Here is a 26,089-nt window from a genome sequence, read left to right on the forward strand (position 1 = left end):
TTTTGCACAATTGTCAAAAAAAAAAAAAATTACTAGCAACCTTTTATTGCTTAATGTCCTTATGTCTCAAAAGTATTCTCTGTCAATTGACTGTCTGTTGGCATACTAGAGTGGCTTTAACTACAGGAGACAAATTCCTTGTGTGTCATGGGTGTGTGTTCCGGTTTTTGTCTTCCCCCTGTTTCACAGACACCTGCTCCTGTGAGCATCTTCGCCACCTGTGCCTCGTTCACCCTAATTACATATTTAACCTCGTGTCTCATTCCCTCTCGTCGCCAGTTCGTTGTACCTTGTCGTCGCGTTCCAACATTCCTTGTTTCCACGTCACAGACTCACAGTAAGACTTGACCCTGTTCCGATTATCGACCTCGCCTCTTTGCCTCATGTTTTTGGATACTGTTGCCTTTCTTGGATTGCCTGCCTGTGTACCGACCTATGCCCGTATATTAAACCTCTCTTTTTGGAAACTGTCCATTTGTTTTGGAGTCGTGCATTTTTGGGTCCTATCCTCTGTTCCGTTCATGACATTGTGTGTTTTTTGGACATACTTGGCAAAATAAAGATGATTCTGATAGGCATTCAACCGTACCCCTCAGGGAGTCCTGTGGAGGATGCTCAGGACTGCTTGATCCCTGTGCCACTGGTGTCAGAGTTTGGTCTGCATTGCCGGCAATCACTTGGATTTCCAGTGTGATTTGGACACTGCTAAGACTGCCCTTTGTCACCGATTCTGTTCATAACCGTCATGGATAGAATTTCAGACGAAGCATTGAAGGGGTCTGGTTTGGCGCTTTTTGCAGATGATGAGGATCTGTTGGCTTCGTCATTCCCCCAAGATACAATACTAATATACGGAAGAACATGGAATATTACATCTGTCACGATACAAAGTCTGATGTGAGTTGTATTGGACCCAAGAGCAGACTGAGGCAGAGGGAGTAAATTTAGAATGGTTCATTACAGGTTGGCTCAGCGTAATGATTTCCAAGGCGAGGTGGTGGACCGTCGGGACAAGGAAGCGAGCAAGAAGCGGGAACATAAGCAGGTGGGTAGCTAGGGGGCGTGGCTGGAGCAGTCAGCGAGACGGGGAAGGCACGGAAGGAACACTGGAGACGGAGAAGAACACAATCGGGTGAGTACAGATGCGGGTCTTGGATAGTTACTTTCAAATCACAAAACCTGGAAGTACGAGAGTCGGCCGGTGAGTCACAAACGAGTGTCAATACTCAGGCGACGACTTCCCGGAACTAACAGGCTTATATGCAGGCTGTGATGAGTGCTGATTGAAGGCAGGTGTGGAGCCAAGATGATGCTGATTACTAGGGAAAGAGGGACTGAGAGAGAGAGAGAGAGCGAGAGAGAGAGAGAGATGAAAGTGTTTACATAATGGCTATTAAAAAAAATAAAAATAAATCACAATTGTATTATGGCTGCTTAAGTTTCTATATGCGCTAAATGGAACAGGTACAGTAAGTCAGTAAGTAACAAAGAGGTCAGAGCATATTACTCCAATTCTAAAGTCTTTACACTGGCTTCCAGTCAGCTTTAGAATATATTTTAAAGTTCTGCTACTGGTCTTTTGATAGAGTCTTTTGATAGAGTCCAAAGTTAAACATGGTGAAGAAGCATTTAGCTCTTATGCTGCACACAAATGGAATAAATTGCCAACAGAAGTAACATAAGCCCCAAGTGTGCATGTTTTTAAGTCCAGGTTAAAAACTCTTGTTTCCCCCCCATGCTTTTTAGAGCATTTCCACTTTTAAATGATATTTCTTGCACTGTATGCTGTTTTATTTCATTTGTTTATTTCTCTTTGTTTTAAATGGTTTTAAGCAGTTTTTTCTTTGTTTTTAAACGCTTTTAATCATGTAAAGCACGTTGAGTTACCTTGCGTATGAAATGTGCTATATAAATAAATTAGCTTTGCTTTGCTCTAAGTCAGTTGCATCACACCCATTCAAACTCTCATCATAAAACCTGTAGCCACCTCACATGCACAACGACCACCCCACCCTCACTAAAGTGCCAAAGGAGCTCCTCCCCTCACGTATTGAATTACCTGGGAGGCATCTGTCACTCACCTGCTCCCGCATTCCCTTCTCAGCGACTACTCCTGGGAACCAACAACAACTCTGTGTGTTTGTGCATGTGGTGTTAAGGGATCCACAGGAACGCTCGCAGGCTTGGGATTAAACAGCTCTGCTGCGATACAAACTGCTACACTATTCCTGCTGGGGTTTTGTGTCTGCTGATCGGTGGCAGGTCGATGCATCTGTCCCCCACATGCTGGTCAGCTTGAGCATCCTGTCCAGAAAACACCAGAGTAAGTTTAAATCTTTCTTCCTTTTTTGCTTGTCTTGCGCCTTGAGTGTCTTAAAAGAATGTGCCATTCTTTTTAATAATATTTTTTCAAGAAAGTGAAAATCTAAATCAAACATTATCCGTAAAAGTGATACAGCTCTTGTATTGGACCTCTGTGGCAGTGTACCGAATTAAGTGGCACGAGATAATATCAATAATTAGCGCTCTTTGTTTATGTAATCCTCCACGCATTGGCACCTAGCTGTGCTGTCAATCATATTCCGTAGTGACTTTCAGAATTTGAGTCATGATCTCCGTCTTACTGCTTGTAGCTATAATACATTAATAGATCTAATCATGCATAACCTTAATGACCATAGTTTGCACGGTGACAAGGAGAACAGGCCTCAATTCGGTTTCATAACCTCATAACGTGCTACACATTAACAAGCAAATGATAACACTGATTGCTAACGTGGTTAAATCCAGGCATGAGGCTGTACATACTTGGGAAGGTAAAAAAAATGCAATAAAATAATGCATGCAGAATTGAGAGTCACATTGATCCAGTTGTCATAAAGGACGAGAAACACCAGCATTTAAAGCTACAACGCCAGATAACTGTTATCTGTGACAAAATGCTTACTCTGGTACCACAGGGTGAAGTCCACATCGCTCAAGCTTATATATTTTTCCAGACACATTATATAAGTGGTGTTGTGAACACTCCCCCTCCACACTAATGTAATGTTTCAATTCGTTTATACTCGACTATTGCGCTACCATGGTAACAACCTCTTTTTTGTGCAATCGCAGCAGGTAATCATGTCAGACTTGCTAATTGGTAAATAGTATAACAGCCTGCATTATTTAACTTTTTATGTGTTAGACAAGATGTCATGGATGAGCAGTGTAAGGTGCCCACTATGGAGCTTTATTTAATGTATTAGTTGTTTAAGCCACGGCACCCATTTTACATGAGAAAATTCTCATTGAAGACCACTAAACAAGAATACTGTAATAATGATGATCTTGTCGCAATTTACCCACAAACTGACTTACGCAGTGTGAAATATGGGCCTGTTTAGTTGTAGTAGTAGTAGTTTCAATGTCCATCCATCGTTCACCTTTTTCCTGCAAACGATACACTTACATTGGAGTCTAATAATGATCTCTATGGGGAACATCTGGGGACTGTACTTCTATTAACAACAATGTCTCTCTAAAATTCATTCAGTGTTTGAGCATAAAAGGCTACACAAGTGATACAAAAAAACATAGAAATGAAGGTCCACAAGAAAGGACTCACCTCAGTGACTAGCTTTGATGGTACTGTGAATGAGCAATTGTCTGAAATGAAGATCAAAACATTCAGTGAATGCCAGAAACTTTGGAAGATGCCTGACTCTTGCATGAAACTCAGGAGCACGATGATAATCCATTTTTTAATTCAGCTATTGCATCTCTAATACCATATATAATTACCTCTGAATAAACGGCTTCCTTTGTTAAACAGAAAGGCTGAGTTGAGGGGAGTAGTGCAGTGGGCCTCTTGACAACACCTGACACCCAACCTCTCCTCCTCCACCTTCACCTCCCCTCTGAAACCTGTCTTTGTGCCAGAGGAAGGAACAAACGGGCTAAGAGACGATAGGAGATAAGGGCAAAAAGAGGAAGTATTGTGTTGGTCTAGCTTAAAGGATATAGGAGAATTTTTCTTCGCTAAATCTTGCGGTTTTCTGTTGGCAAGGACCAACTGTGAAACTGAACACTTTGAGAAATGTTGGTTTTGGCAGGAAAGACTTTTCATGTAGTTCATGTAATCTGTTGAAAGAAGCTATCGTCTCAATGCACTGTGAGATTGCTTACAGTGACCTCATCACATTCTGTTTTTATCAAGTAAGAAAGCAAGTCTTGTATATCGCTAAACTCATGAAATAATATTTTTTCACCTCAGCAAGGCAGGAAGTCAGGCCATAAAATATTGTAGGGGATATCTTTGTGGCACATGTTGAAATATTGAAATAAACAGGCTGCTTTTGGTCTTACAAATTACAATCACAATTGCAAAATCCTAAAGTCAATTTCTGTTTAGTCAAATTCCTTTTTGTATTAATTTCGTAGCTTTTTATATACAAGATGTTTGTAATTTCACCTTTTTAATTGATTTATTGTCTCTGCCCAAGCATGTTTATTTATTTATTTATTTTAATATTTTTTGGCAGGAATATGCAAAAACTACTCAATTTGCATGTAGGTTTACAGAGAGTTTCCACATGCTGAACAAGAACACATTAAATGTTGGTGTAAATCTGAATATAATTGTAGATTGAGACACAATAGAATTGTTCCCCCTGCTTCATAATAAATCATGTTAGAGACAGTTGATCCTTCTATTTGTGTTCTTGAGTTATAATTGTTTATGTTGACTTAAGTTGACATGATGTTATGTTACAACAGCACTTAACTGGCTGTTACCAGGATAGAGCCCTCGGGCAGTATAATAATAAAGACCGTTCATTGAAAACTGCTGCTTCGTTCTCGTCAAACCGCACCATGTTGATTGCAGAAACCGCTGCTTGCTAAAGTATAGTTGGAGAAACAAATACCTACAGCACACCAACATTTTAAAAACCATTCCAACCTTGGGCTACACCCTGACAGGTGCTAACAGGTTTGTTTGCTTTTTTTAAGGAACAAATTTGACTTCATATATCAAAACGAAACTTTATGGAGGAATGGGGAAAAAGCACACACATATTTTAGTGTGGATCTGATCATGCAGAGGACATACAGTATGCTGGAAGTGTTTATCTATAGCAAAGGCATAAAAGTTGTTTGCATCACAGGCAACATTATAGTTAGTTGCCCTCAGGGGGGTCAAATATACGGGTGAAACTATGTACAATAAAATGATAATTGCTTGTGGTGTAACGGTATGTCAAAAATCCTGGTTCAGTATGTACATCGGTTTTAACTTCACACTTAGGTTCTCATTATGTACAGTAAGGCAACAAAATACAAATAAACACTCCTTATTGTTTGTGTAAACAGTATCAGATTAAACAGAATGTATTTATATAGCGCATTTCATACACAAAGTAACTCAATGTGCTTTACATGATTAAAAGCATTTCCAAAACAAAGAAAAAAACAGCTTGTAAACATTTAAAACAAATAGAAAAAAAATAAAAATAAAAGTACAATTAAAACTGCGTACAGTGCAAGAAATATAATTTAAAAGTGGAAATACGCTTCAATTTTAACCTGGATTTAAAAACATTCACACTTGGGGCTGATGTCACTCCTGTTGCCAATTTATTCCATTTGTGTGCAGCATTATAGTTAAATGTTGCTTCACCATGTTTGCTTTGGACTCTGTGTTCAACTATTTGACCTGAGTCTGTTGATCTCAGAGCCTTACTGAGTTTATATTCCATTAGCATTTCTTTCATGTACCGTATTTTCACGACCATAAGGCGCACCGCATTAAAATGCGCAGTCTCAGTTACGGGGTCCATCCATCCATCCATTTTCTGAGCCGCTTCTCCTCAATAGGGTCGCGGGCGTGCTGGAGCCTATCCCAGCTATCATCGGGCAGGAGGTGGGGTACCCCCTGAACTGGTCGCCAGCCAATCGCAGGGCACATACAAACAAACAACCATTCGCACTCACATTCACACCTACGGGTAATTTAGAGTCTCAAATTCATGCATGTTTTGGGGATGTGGGAGGACACCGGAGTGCCCAGAGAAAACCCACCCAGGCACGGGGAGAACATGCAAACTCCACACAGGCGGGGCCGAGGATTGAACCCCGGTCCTCATAAACTGTGAGGCAGACGCTCTAACCAGTCGGTCACCGTGCCGCAGTTACGGGGTCTATTTCTGTATTTAACACATACATAAGTCGCACCGTATAATTGGGCGCAGGAATGGTAAAACATATGCTAGCTTAAAACATACGGTAGCATGCATGCACGCTAAAACAATGTTTTTAAAAAGGCAGCGAGAGCAAAACTGAGTTCGGTTGTACTTTATTGAAGTATTTAACAATGTCCTCGTGTTATTTTTTGATCAATCCTCATCCACAAATCCATCAAAGTCCTCATCTTCTGTATCCGAAATGAACAGCTGGGCAAGTTCTCAATCAAACACGCCAGGTTCGAGTCAGTCTCGTTGCCGTGCGGCTCCTCAGAAATGAGGCCAGCTTTTACGAAAGCTCGAACAACAGTGCAAGCAGACATATATATATATATATATATATATATATATATATATATATGTATTTTTTTTCTTCTTTTAGGAAATGAACGGTGCAGACAAGTGCAGCAGTAACAGTTTAAACAGTTTAAATGAATATGCTATAAAACATTACAAATAGCATTGTTTAATGTGTTGCTTACATCCGAAGAGCAAGTTAGAGGTATTTAAAGGTCACAGAATTATTTTAATTTAAAAAACAACAACATATGGCTAGCCATGACCTCTACTAGCCAGAAGTAGAGCTGCAGTGTTTGTTTACGTACTAGCATGTGGCTACAGCACGAGGACATTCCATTTCTTGTCTCTTACCAAATATTCCTTGTGTGACAACATCACAATTGTCCCATCGTATTACATAATTGCCCCTGCATTTTGCTATTCTCAAATTTATGGCAATTTTTTCAAAAATTATGGCAAGCTTTTGCTGGCCACATAGAATTATGTGGAGGGCCAGTTCTGGCTCACGGGCCTTGAGTTTAAAATCTGTGATCGATAGCATGAATGTGCACAATCTGGTGCTGATCCAGATTAATAATGTTCAACCATGCCTGACTGGATTCCAGTTCCAAGTGAGTTTGCAAGTTACCACTTGTTATCTTAGCTGCCAGTGTGACTATACTGTACATATGACAGTTCCTCATTAGATGAATCAATGGATATTGCCACACTGCTGTCACTGCATCATAATTACTGCATTACAGTCATTGTGAAGGAAAACAAACGGACCGTTTTGTTGTGTAACAGCTTGTTAGGGTCCATGGTGATAGAAGAGGAGCAAAAGCATGTTGAGCCTCTGTGTGTGTGCGTCTGTAAGTGTGTTGGTATGTGTTATGTAACGTCATGAGGGCATGCCTTGACAGACAATGTGGAGGCTCCATGCTCACAGGTGACTTCTCTCATTTCCCTCCTGTTAATCTCTCCTGCACACGGCTCACCTCTTTGGAGGCCAGGCTAATTGTCACTAATGAGCCTGACAGAGTATGAAACCATTCATCCATTCATTCATCTTCCATTCCGCTCATCCTCACTAGGGTCGCGGGCATGCTAGAGGCTATCCCAGCTATCTTCGGGTGGGAGGCGGGGTACACCCCGAACTGGTGAAACCAAATCAAATTATTAAAGGTGACTCAGTAAATATAGTTGTAAACAGAGTGGATTTAATCAACCAGTATTGTCAGCCTGTTATCTGCCATTGTCACAAATGAGTCCCCAGACTGCCAACAATACTGGCCCAGAACCTGGATGAGGTCAGTGGAAGAAAAGGGTGGGTTTCCACATAGCACACTCATTCTATTTATACGGTATGGGCTGTGTTTGGAAACAGAGGGTGGATTGAGAGACAGGAAAGGCAAGAAAAACATAGCAGGTTCAGGTAATGGCGAGCTGGATTACCCACACACACACACTTACCTGTATATGGATGGAAACGTCTAATTTTACTCCCTTCTTCAATCGATCTCCTCATGTCAAAACAAGTCACATTAGGTTGGCTGCTTGTAATTTAAAACAACAGAATAATGCAGCCACTTGTTATTTTTCAGAGCTAAAACACAAAAGACAAAAATATAAAGTTAAAGGTTTGTTGAGGGATTGTACATGGACCAAAGGAAACCCCATTATATTTTGTTGAAGATGTAGAGATAGAGGTGCCCATATAGAAAATATGTAGCCGTCCTCACCAATAATTGTAATGGTAGCACCTGTATTTTTATCATTCGCCATCTACCAGGAAGTAGACTGGCTTATACAAACAAACCACCCTACTTAAATTATTTTTATTTTTTTTTAACTGTTGGCATTGACTGAGGTCTGCACTCTACTGAGTGGTATTCAATATGTAGTACAATTGGTCATTACAGAACGGCCCCAAAACAAATCTAATGGTGCAGCTGAATTTTGCACAATACTGTACCTATATTAATATACAGGGCCTCAATTAAGGTCTGCCTCAGTTAAGACACTGTTTATAAATATACTGTATCTTTTTATATATTTGCCTCTGTATATGATTACAAATTAATCGATAACTTAGTACTTTACGACTAGGAACAGCTTTGAAATTTAAAGTTCATGTTCAATGAGGAGTGTTGCACTTGAGAAGATGGAATTCGTGTTCTGTACTTTTATGAGTATTCAATTATATATTTGTGTTGCCTCATTTATAATGTCCAAATATTTTACAACCACATTAATAAACATATTGTCATGTTGACAGTGACAACTGGACATAGTTTGAAGAGGCAGATTTTTTTTGACATGACTTGTATTGGATCTCATTAGATCAGGGGTGGGAGAACATGCAAACTCCACACAGGCGGGGCCGGGATTTGAACCCCGGTCCCCAGAACTGTGAGGCAGATGTGCTAACCAATGGTTGTTTGTGCCCTGTGATTGGCTGGCGACCACTTCAGGGTGTATCCCGCCTCTCACCCGAAGATAGCTGGGATCGGCTCCAGCACACCCGCGACCCTAGTGAGGATAAGAGATAGAGAAAATGGATGGATGGATGGATGAATGGATATACAATAGGGGTTGTGCACAATCAACTTCCGCATTCAGCAAAACAGGTCAAAGCACTTCCTTTTGGCCCAGGTAGTATAAATGGTGCAGGGGACGGGGACAAAGCAGCCGTAGAAACTTTTGATCTAATGATCGTGTCCAATGTTTAGACTTTGTTCACGTTTATTTTTTCATATTTGTACGGATTATGTTTCACACGTATTTACCTTTTGCCCGAAGACATCAGCTGTAAAGAAAATGAAAGTTCGGATTCAAACCATCATGTGGCCAACCTGTAGTTATGCCAGTTATCACAGCATACACAGGAAGTACGCTAACCTGTTTGGTCACGTGACATTCGGCATATAGCAGACTACTTACTCAGTGAATGTTCAATTTGAATTCGATAAATGAATGAAAAAACAAATTCCAAAAGTGAATAACAATTTTAATTCGTATTCCTTCCTCAGGTGGATGTCTTGAACCATGAGTGTCTTGGGATCTCCAACAAGGCAAGCCAAGTGAGTGTGCTGCACATTCCATCCTCTCCCTCAGTGTTTACCTTTCCCTACCTTAGGTCTTTATCGCAGGTGACTGTCACAGCGGCCAGAGAATCACTAAGCCAGTATGTGGAAGGTGGTGTGGGTCAGGGACCTGAGGCACAGAGCGCCTCTGTTGAGAATTATTTGCTTTGCCTGGGATTTTGACTTCAGCTTCCCTGCGGGTCCACTCTTCATCCATTCCCTCCTCCTCCTCCTCTTCCTTTTACACTCTCCCTCCCACTGGCCAGTCCATATGGTCTGAATCTCAGGCTAATCTCTCGTGGCACTTTCTATATATCATTCCCGTTTTTGTAAGCTTGTGACTCATGAAGAAGTAACTGAGTGGTCCTTAAGTGGCTTTTAGTAGGAGACAAGATGAAGGGAATGCAGCGTAATCCCATCTCTTCTTGCCATTGCAGTGGAGTGGCTCGATCAGACAGCAAGATCAGCGCCAAAGCACTCTTTGGTAAGTGACCGCCACCAAGCACTTTTATGCTTTGGTTTGTTTGAGTGATTACAAATTCATAATTTATTTAACCAACGTGGGTTTTTAAGGCTTCACTTTAAATATTTGTGGGAATCCACACATTAATGACTTTTTAAAATTGTACATTATCAACAAAATGTGTGTGTATGCAGGTTTAGGAGCTGTTGTGTCAAACTAAGTTCCATTTGGAACTGATCCCATTTCCACATTTGGCAGCAATTTCACTTTAATATGAAAATCCCATTCAACATGCAAATATTTGTAGGGTGTCGTTTGTTGTGTGAGTGAAATGTTTTAGCTAATTGTAGTTATCAAGATCCTACAGTGTAGATATTCACTGCCTTGTTCATGAACTTGTTAGAACATGTTTCATTTCACTCGTGATTTATTAAAAGCCACTTTATTGTGTTTGCCTTGCCCTCCACATGTAATTAAACAGTCCTACTCTTATTTTTCAAAGTACCAGAACTATATTGTTCACTCTTTCTTAAGGGAGAATTTAATTAAAATGGCCAATGCTATTTTTAGCATTTACTTGTGTGGAGTCAATTTTTATGCCAGTATGTCAGGCACAGGGAAAATATTGTGAATGTTAAGCCACATGTTGTAATCACTACAATAGTGCTTGCCCACAGAAGCATGCTGAGTGATCCCCTGGAGTTGACTTGTTGACCAGAGGGCTATTCAACTTGATGACCTTGCCAAGGCGGAAGGGCTTGCTGAGATATATTTCAGATACATAATAATTTATGTGTATTTTCAGTATTATTATACCTGTGAAATTGCTTGTGTGAGGGGATATGCCATACATTTTCAACACCGCTTATCCTGGTTAGGGTCGCGCGGTGCTGGAGCCTATCCCAGCTGACTTTGGGCAAAAAGCGGACTACACCCTGAACTGGTCGCCAGTCAGTCGCTTGGCACATTTGCACTCACATTCACACCGTCACTGAGTGTGAACTGAACCCACGCTGCCCGCACCAAAGTCAGGCGAGTGTACCACGACACCATCGGTGACAGGGAATATGCTATATAGCCAAAAGTACTTCAACTGAAAATAGAGTAAAGAGTAGAGAGTAAATATGGGTTTAGTTCACATTGTCCAAGATGTCCTGGAATATTGTAGAATTAAGATCTGGGGGGGATTAAGGCAACCCAGTGGTGCTTTGAGATACTATCTTAATTTGTTCTGTGATCATGCTTGTAACTCAAAACACTCGTATCTCAAATTATTTCCCCCATTTGAAATGACTAATAAAGCCATTAATTAGTTCCAACCTCACCCTAAATCAGTGGTTCTTAACCTCGTTGGAGGGACGGAACCCCACAAGTTTCATACGGAGTGCACGGAACCCTTCCTAATTTGAAAAATAAAATATGGCTTATTTCGAATTCAAAACAGGTATATATTTTATTTATATAATTTACTGGAAGTGAATGTGAATTCCACTCTCATATCAGAAGAACGGACTTCGTTGTTAAAATTCACAACAAAGTCTGTTCCTTTTCTTTATGTTCAACAATCCTCGAAAAGGGCTCATTGGTATGAGTAAACTTTTTGGGCTGTTTTTTTTTTTTTTATTGGATGCGCTGTCTGACTGCACAACAATGCTACTCAAGTCAACTGTATTGTTGAAATGTTAAATAAAGATAGTCTAAAAAAGGACAAAGCATTTCAACTCGAGGCGCAGCGCTGCAGTGGTAAACACCAATTTTGATGCTCCCTTGCGTTTTGAACGGCATGAGCAACGCATTCAAAATGCAGTGTAAAAAGGCTTTTACGGATAATATTGTATTTTATAAAACAGATAACAATGACAAAATTACATAGAATTTACAGAATGAAACAGTTTGTGCATCACAATTAATTTATTGAGACTCCTTTGGATGTGTGTGACTTGGCCCCTAGGGGGCAGTATAACACAGTCATGAGGACACAAACAAAGAAGACTGAAGAAAACTGCAAGTGACTCAGCAAACTTCTGTAATTAGTAGTTTTTCCCAGAGTATAAAGAATATCTGCCTGTGAGTATTGTTATATTGTTTGTCTACATGTCTTGATGCACCGTTTGTGTACGACGTTTGTGCAGTTTGGCTTGAAGCAGTGGCGGGCACAGCTTCAGTGGTGCCCTGTGTCTCGAGTTGACGTATTATTTTTTTGGGTTGGGGCATTTACCCCCCCTCCCCCCGGAAATGGCCCCACATACCAGAAACCGCCACTGGTTTGATGCGTGATAACTCCTTAGCCCGTCAGTGGTGTTTTGCATTGTGTCAGCATTAAACGGAAGGCTTATTTGTGTGGTTGTTTTAAGTCCACAACGTGTAATTCTCTCTCTTATTTTTACTTTTGACAGTTCAACTGGGAATAGCATTCAACAGTGTGAAGTCTCTTTTTTGAAGAATTCTCCACTATATGCCAAACTGCTGCTTGTTGTGTAGTGAGTTGAGATGCATTCACTGCCACAGTACAGCGCTCTTTTTTCAAATCTTCGCTCAGAAGTCAAAGCCGAAAAAAGTCGGGTCACTCATATCTCAAGGCACCACTGTATTCTAAACCCATGATCTATGTAATTGATATATAAATAAATGTGTCTCCATAGTTCTGTCTACATAGCGTGTGTGTGCTATTTGACATTTCGGAGGGTGTGCCTGTTTATAAAGTGCGCTTGGAACAGGGTGGGGATGCCCATGCCCTGCAGGTGAATAAAAGCCTCATTGAAAAGGGTGGAAAAAACGAGGCAGACTCGGCCTCTTTCTTACCTCTATTCCAGCCTATGAAGCCTTAGACTTCAGCTCGACTGCACGGCGCAAATACAAAGGAATGTTGTGCTGCACGTGATTCAGAAACATGTACCACTTCATAACATGACAAATGGCTTTGACGAGCGGCTATTCTAAATTTAGATTTTTGTTACAGTATATGATGGTAATACTGGCATGCAAGATGGTCCCGCACCGTCTGTTTGCATCTTGTCATCTGTTGGTGCTCTAAGACAGCCGTCCAAAAATCCACAGGATACACCCGCCTATGTTGTTTCTTGGGATGTGATTCGCAGTATGTGTGGCGACCAGAGGCTTTGTTGTTCTTCTTTCGGCTCGCCTCAGCCTGTGTGGCAGATGGTCTCCACGATGTTGTGTGCGGCATGAGAGCAGCATGCCTGTCATCACAAACCAGGAGATGGGATACTGTTGTGTATCATCGACAACAACAACAACAACAACAGTAGCCATCCGCCTGCTGCACGCTCCATGTTGAATACATACAACGTGCAAAGATCTAGTCTCAGTATGTTGGATGCAAAACTTGACACGCTGATGCAAATAACCATTTATCAGCACCTTTGGGACAGACCAGAAAGGCACCATCAATCCCAAACACATTAGCTTTTAGCACAAAAATTCCAGCCGTTGAATACAGGTGATTAAATCAAAAGGTGGAAGTCTTTTTATGTATGTGCACGTGGAATAAACTGAGTTTGCATTAGTATTTAGGTCACCACTGTGGGTATTTTTGATGCAAGCCGTCCATCTGCAATTTGTGAGCCAGAATTTAAAATTTCAGCGCTGTATGGTGGCATTAAACACTTCTCAACAAGGAGTAGTTTGGTAGATAGTGAACAATTCTTTAAAAAAGAAGCTTCAAGCTGTTTAATCTCGCTCCCAGTTGAAGTTTACTGTCAAACTAAACTACTTTAAACAACCACAAACCTTTGCCTTAGGAGGTCTGTGTGGTTAATTCTAACAAACATTAAAAAATGCCATAGATGGGATAACGAATAGCATAGATGGATTAATGGCATTTCCATTTATTTCAATGGGAAAAAATGATTTGTAATATATTGAGTGTTTTGAGGTACAAGCGTGGTCAGGTCACACAACAAATCAAATTCATATCTCAAAGCACCTCTGTACTTGTACTGTCTCGTTTTTAGATGAACACTTACACCTACTACGCTAGTGTATTTTAATGCTGGTCACGATGATGGTACCTGGAGTGTTTTAGTATTTTCTTTTTTGAGGTTGTACCTGGTGTAAAAAGTTTGACGACCATTACTGTAGTGCAGCAGTGTCCAAACTTTTTCTTTTGAGGGCCACATACAGAAAAATCGAAGGATGCAAGTGCCCCTTTGAAATTCTTTGACTTTAATTTATTCAACACCCTAAAAACAAACACTCAATTAAGCAAATACATTGTATATTGTTGATATATTATAGTTATTTTGAAAAATGTCCATGTCACAGCTTTCTGTATAAGGTGATAAGGCATACAGTTTAGGACGTTTCAGGATCTTGAATCCCATTGCAATAGATCCGCCCATGCACTGAGCAGCAAGCAGCTGAATCCCATTTCCAGATTCAGAACCAAAACAAGAGAAATCTGTAGTAAGCTAACCATACTTGAGGATCATTTAGGTGATACATTATGTGCACCATTTGAAACTTTGGGGGCAAGGAAGTCGAGGACCAAAGTGCAGGGAAGCAGGGAGACAAGGCAGGAGTGCAGGAGTCTTAAAAAAATGATATTCAATTCCAAAAACAAAGGCAATCAAGGATCATGGAAAAATCTAAATACTAAATTAACAAAGTCCAAAATCTAAACACCAAGTAACATCAGGGAACAAAGAACAGAGTAACACGACACGACTGAGGAGACTAGATGACATTAGACCTACGACATTCAACAGTCGACAATGAACGCACAAGAACCAAAAGAAACCGGGGAACTAAATACAAACACATTTTCAATGGACAGAATGCAGCAAATGGCCCCCGTGCCGTAGTTTGGACCCCGCTGATTGTCGCGAGTACTCCCTGGTAACAAATAGCCAAATGCTTGGGAACAAACAAAGCCTCACACTAACATCCAAATGTTGCTGGGCAGTAAAAACAAAAGGCAGCTCTTTCCAAAACATGTAATCTGACTTATTGGGAAGCTTTAGCATTTCATGGCAACATAAAATCAAATCATGAACACTCTGCAGTTTATTTGTTTTGAGTTCATGTCAGCCATGTAAAATTGATCTGGACCAAATATCAGTTTAGACAGTCTGCCCTGTAGCCATCACTGTTTATCTTTGGTCATTGACTCTGGCTTCTCTGTCTGCTTAATGGCTTTCGTTGCGAGCTGTTGCTGCCCTGTGAATTGATTGCCATAAATGGCGTTAATAAGACATGACGGCCAGCTCAACTTTCAGACAGACACCCGATGCCTTTCTTTCACCTGTGCGGAGCCAAGTAGGAAGGAATGAGTTGGGAGGGATTGGCAGCAAGGCAAATTCTGCCGTCATTTGCACATGATGGCATGGACACAAACTATCCCTTTTCAAAATATGACTAGAGTCACACAGTCACCAACGAGGTGCAAGGGAATGAAAGGACACTCAACAAATGTAGTGAATTGTTGTTCAAACTCAGCCCCCTTGTGACGCATTCAACAATGTGTCCAATGCAGAGGGAACAAGAGCTTTTAATGTCGTGCACGGCATCCAAAGTGTTTACTCTGCCGGGCGGGGAAAGAGAACATTTGGCTATGTGAGCTTGACAGCAGCATGCCCTCATTTGATAAGCGTGTAATAGTTACCTGCAAGCCGTTCATTCACCTGGTAAATAGGTCAGCAGGCACACTGGTACACTCATGTGCCAGTTTTAAAACAATAGCGTATCACATCATGAGTGTGGAATAGCTCGTCTTTTAGCTGTGGTTATATGAGACTCCACATAATTGAAGTGTGAATAACATTCAGTTAATTATGGAGGAACATTTCTTAAGTAGTGGTCCAACACATACAGTACATGGATGATTGTATGACCCCACATTTAAGCAAAGAAAGCAGTCATGACTGCAGGGAGGAGTCATTACGTTAGGAATTCAAAGCTTCGGAACCTACAAATGTGTCAATCATATTTGAAACTACTGCACTGCGAAATTTTAAAAACTAAGACTAACTGCTTCAAAACGTGTAAAGAAAAATGGATTTTTCATTATACTTTTGATTGGTTATATTTCATCACCATTTCCACCATACAAAGTCAAGCACTAAATAACATTAGCACTTGTGACCAATGTAGCTTTTGCATGCGCAGAAACAGACCAGAGGGACTAAACTGTAAACATATTTTTTTGACTGCCTTACAGTCCAAACGTTCCAGGTGGGTTTAGTTAAAGACTCTAAATTGTCCATAGGTGTGAATGTGAGTGAAAATGGTTATTTGTCTATACCTGTATGTGCCCTGCAATTGACCGGCGACCAGTCCAGGGTGTATCCCACCTCTCGCCCGATGTCAGCTGAGATAAGCTCCAGTTCACCCACGACCAGAGGTGGGGAGAGTAGCCAAATATTGTATTCAAGTAAGAGTAATGTTACTTTTAAATAATATGACTCAAATAAAAGTCAAAATGAATCCTCCAAATAATTACTTGAGTAAGAGTACGAAAGTACTCAGTAAAAAAAATAGTCAAGTACTGAGGAACCAGTGAGTCATTTCTGATTCATTTTTAAAATCAGACTGTGAAAGTCAAATAAAATAAAAATAACTAAAGAAAATATCAATGTGCAAATTCATATCACTTAATCTAAAACATAATAAATGCAATTTTATAAAATTGAATTTTTGTAAAATAACAAACTAAGGCAAATTCAGCTCCAAGAAATGGTCTTAAACTATATTGTTTCCACTTGTTAAATAATACAATACTGTAGGCTCACCAGGCAGATTACAAAAACAGGAACAAGGCTGCAGTGCATATAAAAAGTCGACACACCCCTGTTCAAATGCCAGGTTTTTGTGTTGTAAAAGAATTTTGAACAAAGATAAATCATTTTGTAACTTTTTCCACCATTAATGTGACCTAAAATTTGCCTTAAAAACTGATTTATATTTGTATCTTTTTGAGAGGGGAGGTGAAAATAAACATCTGTGTGTGTGTGTCTCTCTCTCTCTCTCTCTCTCTCTCTCTCTCTCTCTCTCTCTCTCTATATATATATATATATATATATATAAATACACACACACACACATACAGTAGACTTGTTTTAGTAGACAATAGAAGCTTTTGTGTAACGGTGTACCATTTCGTCTTAACATAAATAGTTGAGTAAAAGTAAAAAGTATGCTTTATTAAACTACTCTGGCAAGTACAATTGATCCAAAATTGTTATTTGAGTAAATATAACGGAGTGTCATGTGTCATGATCTACAGTATCTCCTTCAGCGGAGGCGCAATAGCTTGTAAACCGCTTTTAAATTAAATGTAAAAGTATGTCATGGAAGCACACGAGGCACTGCTGCCTAAAATCTCACAAAGGTTTTAAATCACACTTTCTGTAGCTGTCGAGTAGTAGTAGCCTTTGTAATACAGTATGTGCCGTCATTGTATAAGTTAGTGATTCTCAAAGTGTGGTACGCGTACCACTGTTGGAATGCGGGCTCCCTCTCGTGGTACATGAAAGAAATCACTGACTACGTATATTTCAGTTGTATTTAACGTTTAAGTTCTAAACGTGCACATTTAATATTTAAGAGTTGTTTGTTTTTAAACATTTATTTAGGTGCAATGTTTATTGAGTCTTTATGTGCAATGCATTTTAATTGAATAATTTAAGCACAGTGCTAATTTTCAAAACTGCACAATGTTACAGTGGCCTAAAATAAAAATTAAAAAAGAACTCATTTTTGATGAACACCAAGGCCACAGGTGTCAAACATCAGGCCCGTGGGCTAGATCCAACCTGCCACATCATATTATGTGTCCCTCTAAAGCAAATCATGTATTTTATTTTTCTTGCTAAAATCTGTACCCAAATTGGCTTCACTTTTAATAACATCGAGATAGTGCAAGTTTACCAAACCCCTTTTTCAAATACATTCCACAACAGTTGCTCAAACAATTTTCCTTGACTTTGGATTTTAAAACCAATTATCCATCTTTTTTTTTTTTTTTTGCATCTACTCTATATAATAATTTGATGAGTAGATTATACTTTATATTTATAGGGTTTCCCTGTCATAATGACTCTCTGAGGGAAAACATAACTACAGTGTGGCCTATGACTAAAATTAGTTTCACACCCCTGACTTAGGCCTACTATGCGTATGTATTTTAATGATGGGCAATATGACTGTACTTAGAGAGCTTTTTTTTTTTTTTTGGGTGGTGCTTGGTGTAAAAAGTTTGAGAACTATTGGTATAAGTCATCTCAAAGTGGGGCACAGCTATCCATCCATCCATTATCTGAGCCGCTTATCCTCACAAGGGTCGCGGGAGCGCAGGAGCCTATCCCAGCTATCCTTGGGCAGGAGGCGGGGTACACCCTGAACGGGTTGCCAGCCAATCGCAGAGCGGGGCACAGCTAGTCAACCGCAAGTAGACTTGACACTTTATAGCTGGCATCAGTAGCCCATACTGTAGGTGGTGATAAAGATGAGGAAGTTTGCATGGTGTTGTGTTGTTGTGTCATCTGTGATCTTTGACTTTGAGCCCAAGGTTTGGCGCTTTTATTGTGCACTTACCGTACATAAGCCTTGCCAACATTATATAAAGTGACAGAGAACACTTCATGTCACCCCAGCACTTTGATAGCAGGTTTAATAATTAACCTTTTAGATATGCATTTTGCCACTCCTTTGAGAGTCGACCTTCAGGAAAAAATAAAAACATTTGTTGTTTTTTATTTAATTGCTGCAAAATCCACTTGTTTGAATCATGTGATCTTATATCATGAGATAATACTTTGGCTGCTATCATTTCCCAATACAGGATATAATTGTTTTTAAAAACAAGCATACACAGTGTAGGTGTTCTTCCTTATTGCCCTGATAGTGCGGTCAGTTCACTCACGAGCGTCGTCTTTGTGGTCTGTTCACTCCTGCTCTGACTGGTGCAAAATGTGGGACCCAGGCGAGTGTTACTACTGTTACTTCTATTACTGTAAGACTGAGACGTTTTCAATTTTTGTTTTATTTTGTTTTCTCTTCTACAGAGCAAAGGAAAAAATATTCCAACTCCAATTATATTATGCATGAGACGTCACAGTATCATGTTGAGGTAAGAGCATGTTTGTGTTAAATTGAAGTTTTGAGGGCGTTTGTATGTCATCATTTCGGGTAAATTGATAAACTTTCAGATGCACCGCAATGTGAATATCACAATATATTACTTATTGGTTCAATACTATCACCTTAGGTTTCTCCATGTTTATTCAAGGATTTTGTAAAATGGAAAAAGTTGAGCTGACATTGGACATTTATTGGTTAATGTTATAAAATAATATGTTATAAAATAATATGATCCAAACCTATTTTTTGAAGTGATAGAAAGAGTTTTTGTGTGATTTCTTTTTTTTTTTTTTTCTTTTCCCTACAACTGTTTGCAGCGTGTCAGGGAAGTGTATTTTTTTTATTTTGTGGTGTACGTCATGAGCTCAAATTGCCCAATTCTGAATGATTGGCTGCAAAATTCTTACAGGAACACGTTGAGTAGACCGATACACTGTGTGCTATGTATGTCTTACAACCTGAAGGCAACATAAGGAATTGTTGTTGAATGTTGGAAAGTTGTTCAGTGGTCTTTTCTGGTAAATGTTCTTTCAGAAATAGCTAAGCCTCTAAACCACAACTACTTTTGCTAATTTCACTACTTCAGCCCTTTATGGAACAGGGAACCATAACTTAAATGTAACCCAGCCAACAACAAAAGCATATGATAACACACTTTATATGAAACTGCAAGCAGACCTCCATGGATGGATGAGATCACAGATATAGCTAGTGCGATGATTTAAAAACAAAAAAAGCAACAACAAAAAAAAGGTAATAATAATAATGCATTCAATGAACTGATTTCTAGAATGATTCAGAGGGTTTGATGCCCAATGTTCACATATATATGAGTTCTACCTACTGTCCCAGGATTTCGTTCGCCGTCTGAGCAGGCAGTCAATGGAAATTTGCGCCTTTTCCGCCACCAAATTGTCACTCCACCAGGCGCATGTCCAAGGACACAACCTCGCTGCGCCGGAACGCCTAGCTTGGCGTAAAGTGGTCTTCCAAATTGGCAAACATGCGCAGCGAGCCTTGCACTTGCACGAAAGTCGGCATACGCCAGGATTTGCGCCCCGCTCCAGATGCGCCATCTACAAAAATAGAGCTCTTAGTGTTCAACTCTGTGAACTTGTTGCAATGTCGTATTGTTTTAGAGAATATTTTTCTTCTCATCTCAAGCCAATACAGTATCCTTGAATCTTCCGTACAATAAGTAATGCATAGCTAGTCTTTTTCCTAATACGCTGTCTCTCTCTTTGCATTACTTAGCATCTCTCCACCTTCATCATCGACAAGACCGAGTCCATCGTTACTGTGGACGACGCCATCAAGAAACTTGTCCTTCTGGATTCAAAAGACAAGATCTGGACTCAGGAAATGCTCCTGCAAGTCAGTGATAAGGCAGTCAGGCTGTTGGACTGTGACACCCAGGTGCTGCTCCCTTACAGCACTGTTACATGTTTACATAAAATGTCATTAACATGTCCAGATACTGAATAATATTTGATGTCCGCGCCTGTGTTTCCTTGTGACAAGACTGCTTTTCGCTCTCGGCAGGAGGAGCTGGAGAACTTCCCCTTACCCACAATCCACCTGTCTCAAGCTGTGCTGAATCAGACACGTTACCCCTCCGTGCTGCTGCTTGTGTGTCAGGACAATGAGCAGCACCGGCCAGACATCCACTTCTTCCACTGTGACGAGGTGGAGGTGGGTGATGGCTCACTTTGCATCCTTTATTGTCTGTGAACGATTGGTCCACTTTAGGCTTCATGTCATTCATAAATCCAAGGGGCCGGAGTTTGAGGTCAAATTTCACTGCTGTTAGCGGGTGTGCACTTTTGTGTGAGGATTCCACAGTATCTGTTGACAGCTCAGAATAGTGAACACCTGCACAATGGTCCTTCTCGTAATATATTATTAGAAGCAGCTATCAGAATGTGACCACTACAAATTACAATGTTAATTAATCAGTGTGGCAGTGTAATAGTGTGTTTGTAAAGGCAGACATTTTGTATAATTTATTTAAAAACATTGAATCTTTATACTACCCTAAATAGTTTTATATCAACAGTTCCACAGGTCAGGTTAATGTTTTTTTGTGTTAAACTAATACAATGCAATTGTGTTAAAGCGAGTGACGTGAAAAGTGAAAAGTGAAATGTCGCCCTAAAATAACATTTTCCTTTCACAATTTTATTATTATTGCATTGTATTATTCTTTACAGGTGAACTTAATTTGACCTCTAAACTTTAGACTGCAACTGTTCGATGTTTCAGTGCTTTTTGCACATGTTGTTCTCGAACAAGGAGCTAAATGGCAAAATTCACAACAGGTGCTTGAGCCATAAATTTACCAATAAACTACCTGGTTCAATTAGAATTTGTATTTAAACAGTTATCTTCATCATGTTGTTTACATTTTGAGATCACGAGACCAAGATGACGCCGAACAGTTGATCAACAGTACCTCGCCATTGGCAGACTTTAAACAGGTTGTTCTCCGAGAGAAGTAGCCACTGAGCTTGAGAGTGTCATCAGCAGGTTGCAACAGAGTTGCAGTTGAGAGACTGGAAGAGTCACAGAAAGGAATACAAGTAGCCATGCATGGAAATGTATTGGTCAATTCATGGATCAAACACCTGTTGGGGCTGTTCAGCTCCTTGTTAGAGAAATAGCAGCAAGTTGTGCAAAACATACTGAAACATTGAACAGTTGGACACAAGTTTAGAGGTTAAATGAAATTTGCATATAAAGGTTACACATGTCACCGGAATGAAAAATGTCCTGAACCTTTCGTGATTAGTGGATGTTAAACACACCTATTTGTTTGACTAACACAGTACAATTTTGTGAAGCCTTCCAACCAGAGTTTTTATTTTGAATGTGCTCTACTGGAAATCATTAGACTGTGCAGGTGTAGCTATTTAATGTCTTTAAAGGCTAATTTCAATGAGTTGGAGAGAAAATTATATGATTTTGAAGGTTCGATAGGTACTGTGATGAAATACATAAACTGTTTTGTTGCCCATTTTTTGCTTTCACTTCAAAATGACTATCTCTCTCGCTCTCTCTCTCTCACACACATACACACACACACACACACAGGCTGAATTGGTTCATGCAGATATAGACAGTGCCCTTGGAGACAACAAATATGGAAAGAAATCCAGGCTTCAGACCCTCAAGTAAGTGATGTGCACACACACACACGGACACAAAGGCACTGACCCAAATATTTAGCGAAGGTCCTGATGTCCTCTTCCTCTTGTAGAATTAACCAGGAAAAAATGAAGCGTCACAGAGAGACCATCCTTCCCCAGTCACCCCCCAAGTCCACCCCTGTTGCAAAAGGACGCGTTGCTGCTCCAATCCCACAAGGTGAAAATAAAGCACATTTATTACATCTGACATTGGCCTAACTCATAGAGAGAATTGATTTATCGTCATTTATAGCTATGAAATATATAAACGTGTTATAATAACACAAAGAGAGATGCATCAGGAAACCTGTTATATTACCTATATGTGTTGTTAACACTAAGATCATGGTTCTGTGGTTTGATGCGTTATGATATAGTCAGTGTTAATATACTTTTAAATAATTAATAACTAATGTCTAAATTGTTCCAAATAAAGCGACTGAGTCATATGTTCTAGGGGTCCTCAACCTTTTTTGCTCCACGCACCGGTTTAATGTTAAGACACATTTTGACAGACCGGCATAGAAGCATGTCAAAACAAATGATTAAAAATCCAACTCACTATGACGTGAATGTAGTTGCTATAATTAGTGGGAGCTCTGCACTTGTTTCACTTCAACGAGCAGGTTTTATCTTTTGTTCCATTCCACACCGCATTGTGAGTAATCAAATCGTAGCCTGGCTCCCCCAAAAATTAAGCATTTCTCTGTTTCACTGTTGCAATTCCACTTGTGCTTTTATTGTATTTGAGGATGACCGTTTTATTGGTCTTATTTTTGGTCAAATATTTCCACACGCTACATACTGTGACAAGTTTTACGACAATGCATGTTGTGTCCTTCAACTTTGATGAAGTTGTTGTTGGTCCACATTTTTTGACCTTATAGTCCACTGTCCTGTGGTTCCGCTGCCACTGGCATGAATCTTTTAAGACTAGCGCCGATCAGACTAGCCAAAGCTAGCAACAAGAGGCGGACGCTTCGTGAGTTATGGAGGTGGGCACAGAGTTCTTAAGCCCCGTCTCATTGTAAACATTGTAATTTTAATAAGAGCCTTTCTCATTTTACCTAACAGACTGACTTATTTTGCGTTTTTTTGGGTGCAGACAGACGAGCCTCTGGACACAGTGACCCAGAGTTGCATGAAAAGTTGGCCCAGCGTATTGAGAAGGATGTGGTGAGTGTTTTCCTTTACCTTCAACCTGGACACTTCATTAGGTACACTTGCAAAATGTAATGACATCCAATACAGGAGCTGTATTAAAAATTCCACCATGACAAAGATAAAAAATAATCAGTTTTGATTGACACTATTATTTACAGATGTGTAGAGTTCTCGTGCTTACAAGAATTTTAGTCATCATCAAAGGTGTTCTTTCATAATGAAAGAAATTTGATACCACAATTGTGCAAGTGTACCTAATGTTTTGCCACCATCGTGGGACACCCTCATCTTCTTCTTGTTCTTCTCCTGTAGCAAATCCTTAACTGTGCTCTGGACGATATTGAGATTTTTGTGGCGCGGGTGCAAAAGGCAGCCGAGGCCTTTTCCCAACTCAACCAGCGCAACAAGAGTAAGAAGAATAAGAAGAAAGGACCAGCAGGTCTGTCTCCCTTTCTTCTTCTGTGGTGGCAACCATGAAGTGACAATATGTTGAATATTGCTCACGCTGCCATGTTTGTATCTCTTTGTGTGCTCCAGTGATGTACAGTATGTGCATGGTGTTCAACACCAGTACGCTAGTATGGCCTTTGTTAAGAAGTCATTTGACAAATAATCCGTTTTCATTGCATCGGTATTATTATTAATACGAAATTATAATGACTTTTTTTGGTGGCGCAATTTATCATGACACTGTCAGTGTGACCACTTCAATCCCAAACTGTCTAATCTATATGATTCATGATGAACATATCCCATGCACAGACAGTGTTTGAACATGCTCTCAAAAAGAGTCCTGCAGGAGCAAATTAATAATAATCCCACAATGCAGTGCAGGGGTATCAAACTCACTTTGGTCGCGGCCCGCGAGCCACATTGTAATTTATAATTATGGATTCCCTCAGGGGGCTGTTATAAATATGTGATTGCCTCATGGTGTTACCACATATGCTCAACACCATGAAGTCAATTAAAAGGGTTTTGGTAACAAAAACACTTGCAATATCTGCAATTTGCAATTTTGGCAAGAAACGAAGTATCTGCTGTGACAGGCCAGATCTGGCCCCCGGGCCTTGAGTTTGACACCTGTGCCCTAATGTGTTGACCCTGGGCGATATTTTATCTATGACAGTCTCATTTCCGCATGTTTGGTCAGTGATGATGCAATCTGAACCCGAATCATTTTAGTCAAAGATTACAAAGTTAGACAGATGTGTGCTGTCCCCGACTACACATACAGATGTGCTGACAGTCATCTATTATCGATTCAGAGAAGCTGTATGGGCTGAAATATGTCCCACCAGGAATTGAATTAGAATTTACGAGCTGAATTTGAAAAACATAATTTTAATTTGTATTAACTGAAGTCCAATAAACTTGAGAGCGAATGTAAGATTTATTTTTTTTATCCGCAATGAAAATTCAAATTATATATTTTCACAAACAGTTTGATCATTTCAGATTCAGTTCGACAAATTCAATTTCAAATTAGCTGTGACAGACATCCAGGAACTGCAAGGAATAGCAATCGATCAGCGTTACACAGATCTCGTCTTCGGCCAATCAGGGCCTTCGTTTTTTTTATCACGTGACATAGGGACTCTCCGGGAAGTAAAATCTAACCGGCGACAGTATATTAACCTCTATACCACCTTTCCTTAACCTTTGTGGAATGCATCATAGGGTCAGAAAGAGATAAAAAGGTGCTTCCTTTCGAACATAGGAAAGGACATATCACACCGACGTGACTAAGTCGTCTTTCGGGTTTTTCCCCCAACATAACGTCATCCAGGCATCGAACTCCATGCCTTAGGCTTTACTGCCACCTAGGGGTAGAAACAGCACAAAGCACATCTCGATACAGACAGCACAGTTTCAAATGAATTTAGGGGATTTAGATGAATGAATTGGAGTTCAGCCCTTATGCATCCCTTGTTCATTTTCTTCTGGACATTAGCAGAAGATAAGCAGGTTGGATTTGCAAAAAAAAAAATGCTTTGGTCTCTGGTTCCATTTGATGGTTTAGTTAAATAGATGTAAAAATAAATGTGGTTAAATACACACCAAACACACACCAATGCTTGGATACATTCAGTATTTATAGGAAAAGCATTATAACACATCAGGTTTACAGTACATTGAAAAAAAAGAAAAATGTCCCAAAAAAATGGACAACGGCTGCATAAGGGCTGGACTCCAATTCATTCATGTAAATCCCCTAAATTCATTTGAAACAGTGCTGTCTGTATCGAGATGTGCTGTGTGCAATTTCTACCCCTAGGTGTCAGTAAAGCCCAAGGCATGGAGTTCAATGCCTGGACGACTTTATGTTGGAAAAGAACCGGAAAGACGACTTAGTCACGTCGGTGTGATATGTCCTTTCCTATGTTCGAAAGGAAGCACCTTTTTATAATGTGAATTTTCATTGCGGATAAAAAAGTCCAACTTGATTGGACTTCAGTTAATACCAATTCAAATTAGGTTTTTGAAATTCAGTTGGTAAATTAGAATTCAATTCCTGGTGGCACATATTCCAGCCCATTAAGCTGTTTCTCAACTCTGGAACTCTATGAAATGGAGGATTTAAAGATT

General features: G+C 39.9%; 1 protein-coding gene across 5 annotated transcripts in view; it reads left to right on the forward strand.

Moving 5' to 3' along the window:
- The first annotated feature begins 976 nt into the window (after positions 1 to 976).
- The window catches only part of eps8l2 (EPS8 signaling adaptor L2), a 33,400-nt gene continuing 8,287 nt past the window's right edge, over positions 977 to 26,089 (forward strand). The window contains exons 1-11 of one of the 5 annotated variants that reach the window (XM_061774610.1): positions 977 to 1,132; positions 2,160 to 2,323; positions 9,536 to 9,586; positions 10,027 to 10,073; positions 19,076 to 19,140; positions 20,406 to 20,567; positions 20,694 to 20,843; positions 22,242 to 22,321; positions 22,408 to 22,514; positions 23,442 to 23,512; positions 23,813 to 23,939. In XM_061774610.1, coding sequence (XP_061630594.1) covers positions 9,552 to 9,586; positions 10,027 to 10,073; positions 19,076 to 19,140; positions 20,406 to 20,567; positions 20,694 to 20,843; positions 22,242 to 22,321; positions 22,408 to 22,514; positions 23,442 to 23,512; positions 23,813 to 23,939 — 844 coding nt within the window. In that variant the 5' untranslated portion in view covers positions 977 to 1,132; positions 2,160 to 2,323; positions 9,536 to 9,551. Of the gene's footprint in view, positions 1,133 to 2,115; positions 2,324 to 9,535; positions 9,587 to 9,678; positions 10,074 to 11,061; positions 11,085 to 18,701; positions 18,994 to 19,075; positions 19,141 to 20,405; positions 20,568 to 20,693; positions 20,844 to 22,241; positions 22,322 to 22,407; positions 22,515 to 23,441; positions 23,513 to 23,812; positions 23,940 to 26,089 lie in introns of those variants that run through there. The other 4 variants (XM_061774609.1, XM_061774608.1, XM_061774612.1 and 1 more) reach the window with 4 other exon arrangements.

This window comes from Phyllopteryx taeniolatus, chromosome 5 (assembly GCF_024500385.1).
Source record: "Phyllopteryx taeniolatus isolate TA_2022b chromosome 5, UOR_Ptae_1.2, whole genome shotgun sequence".
NCBI classification, from domain to species: domain Eukaryota; kingdom Metazoa; phylum Chordata; class Actinopteri; order Syngnathiformes; family Syngnathidae; genus Phyllopteryx; species Phyllopteryx taeniolatus.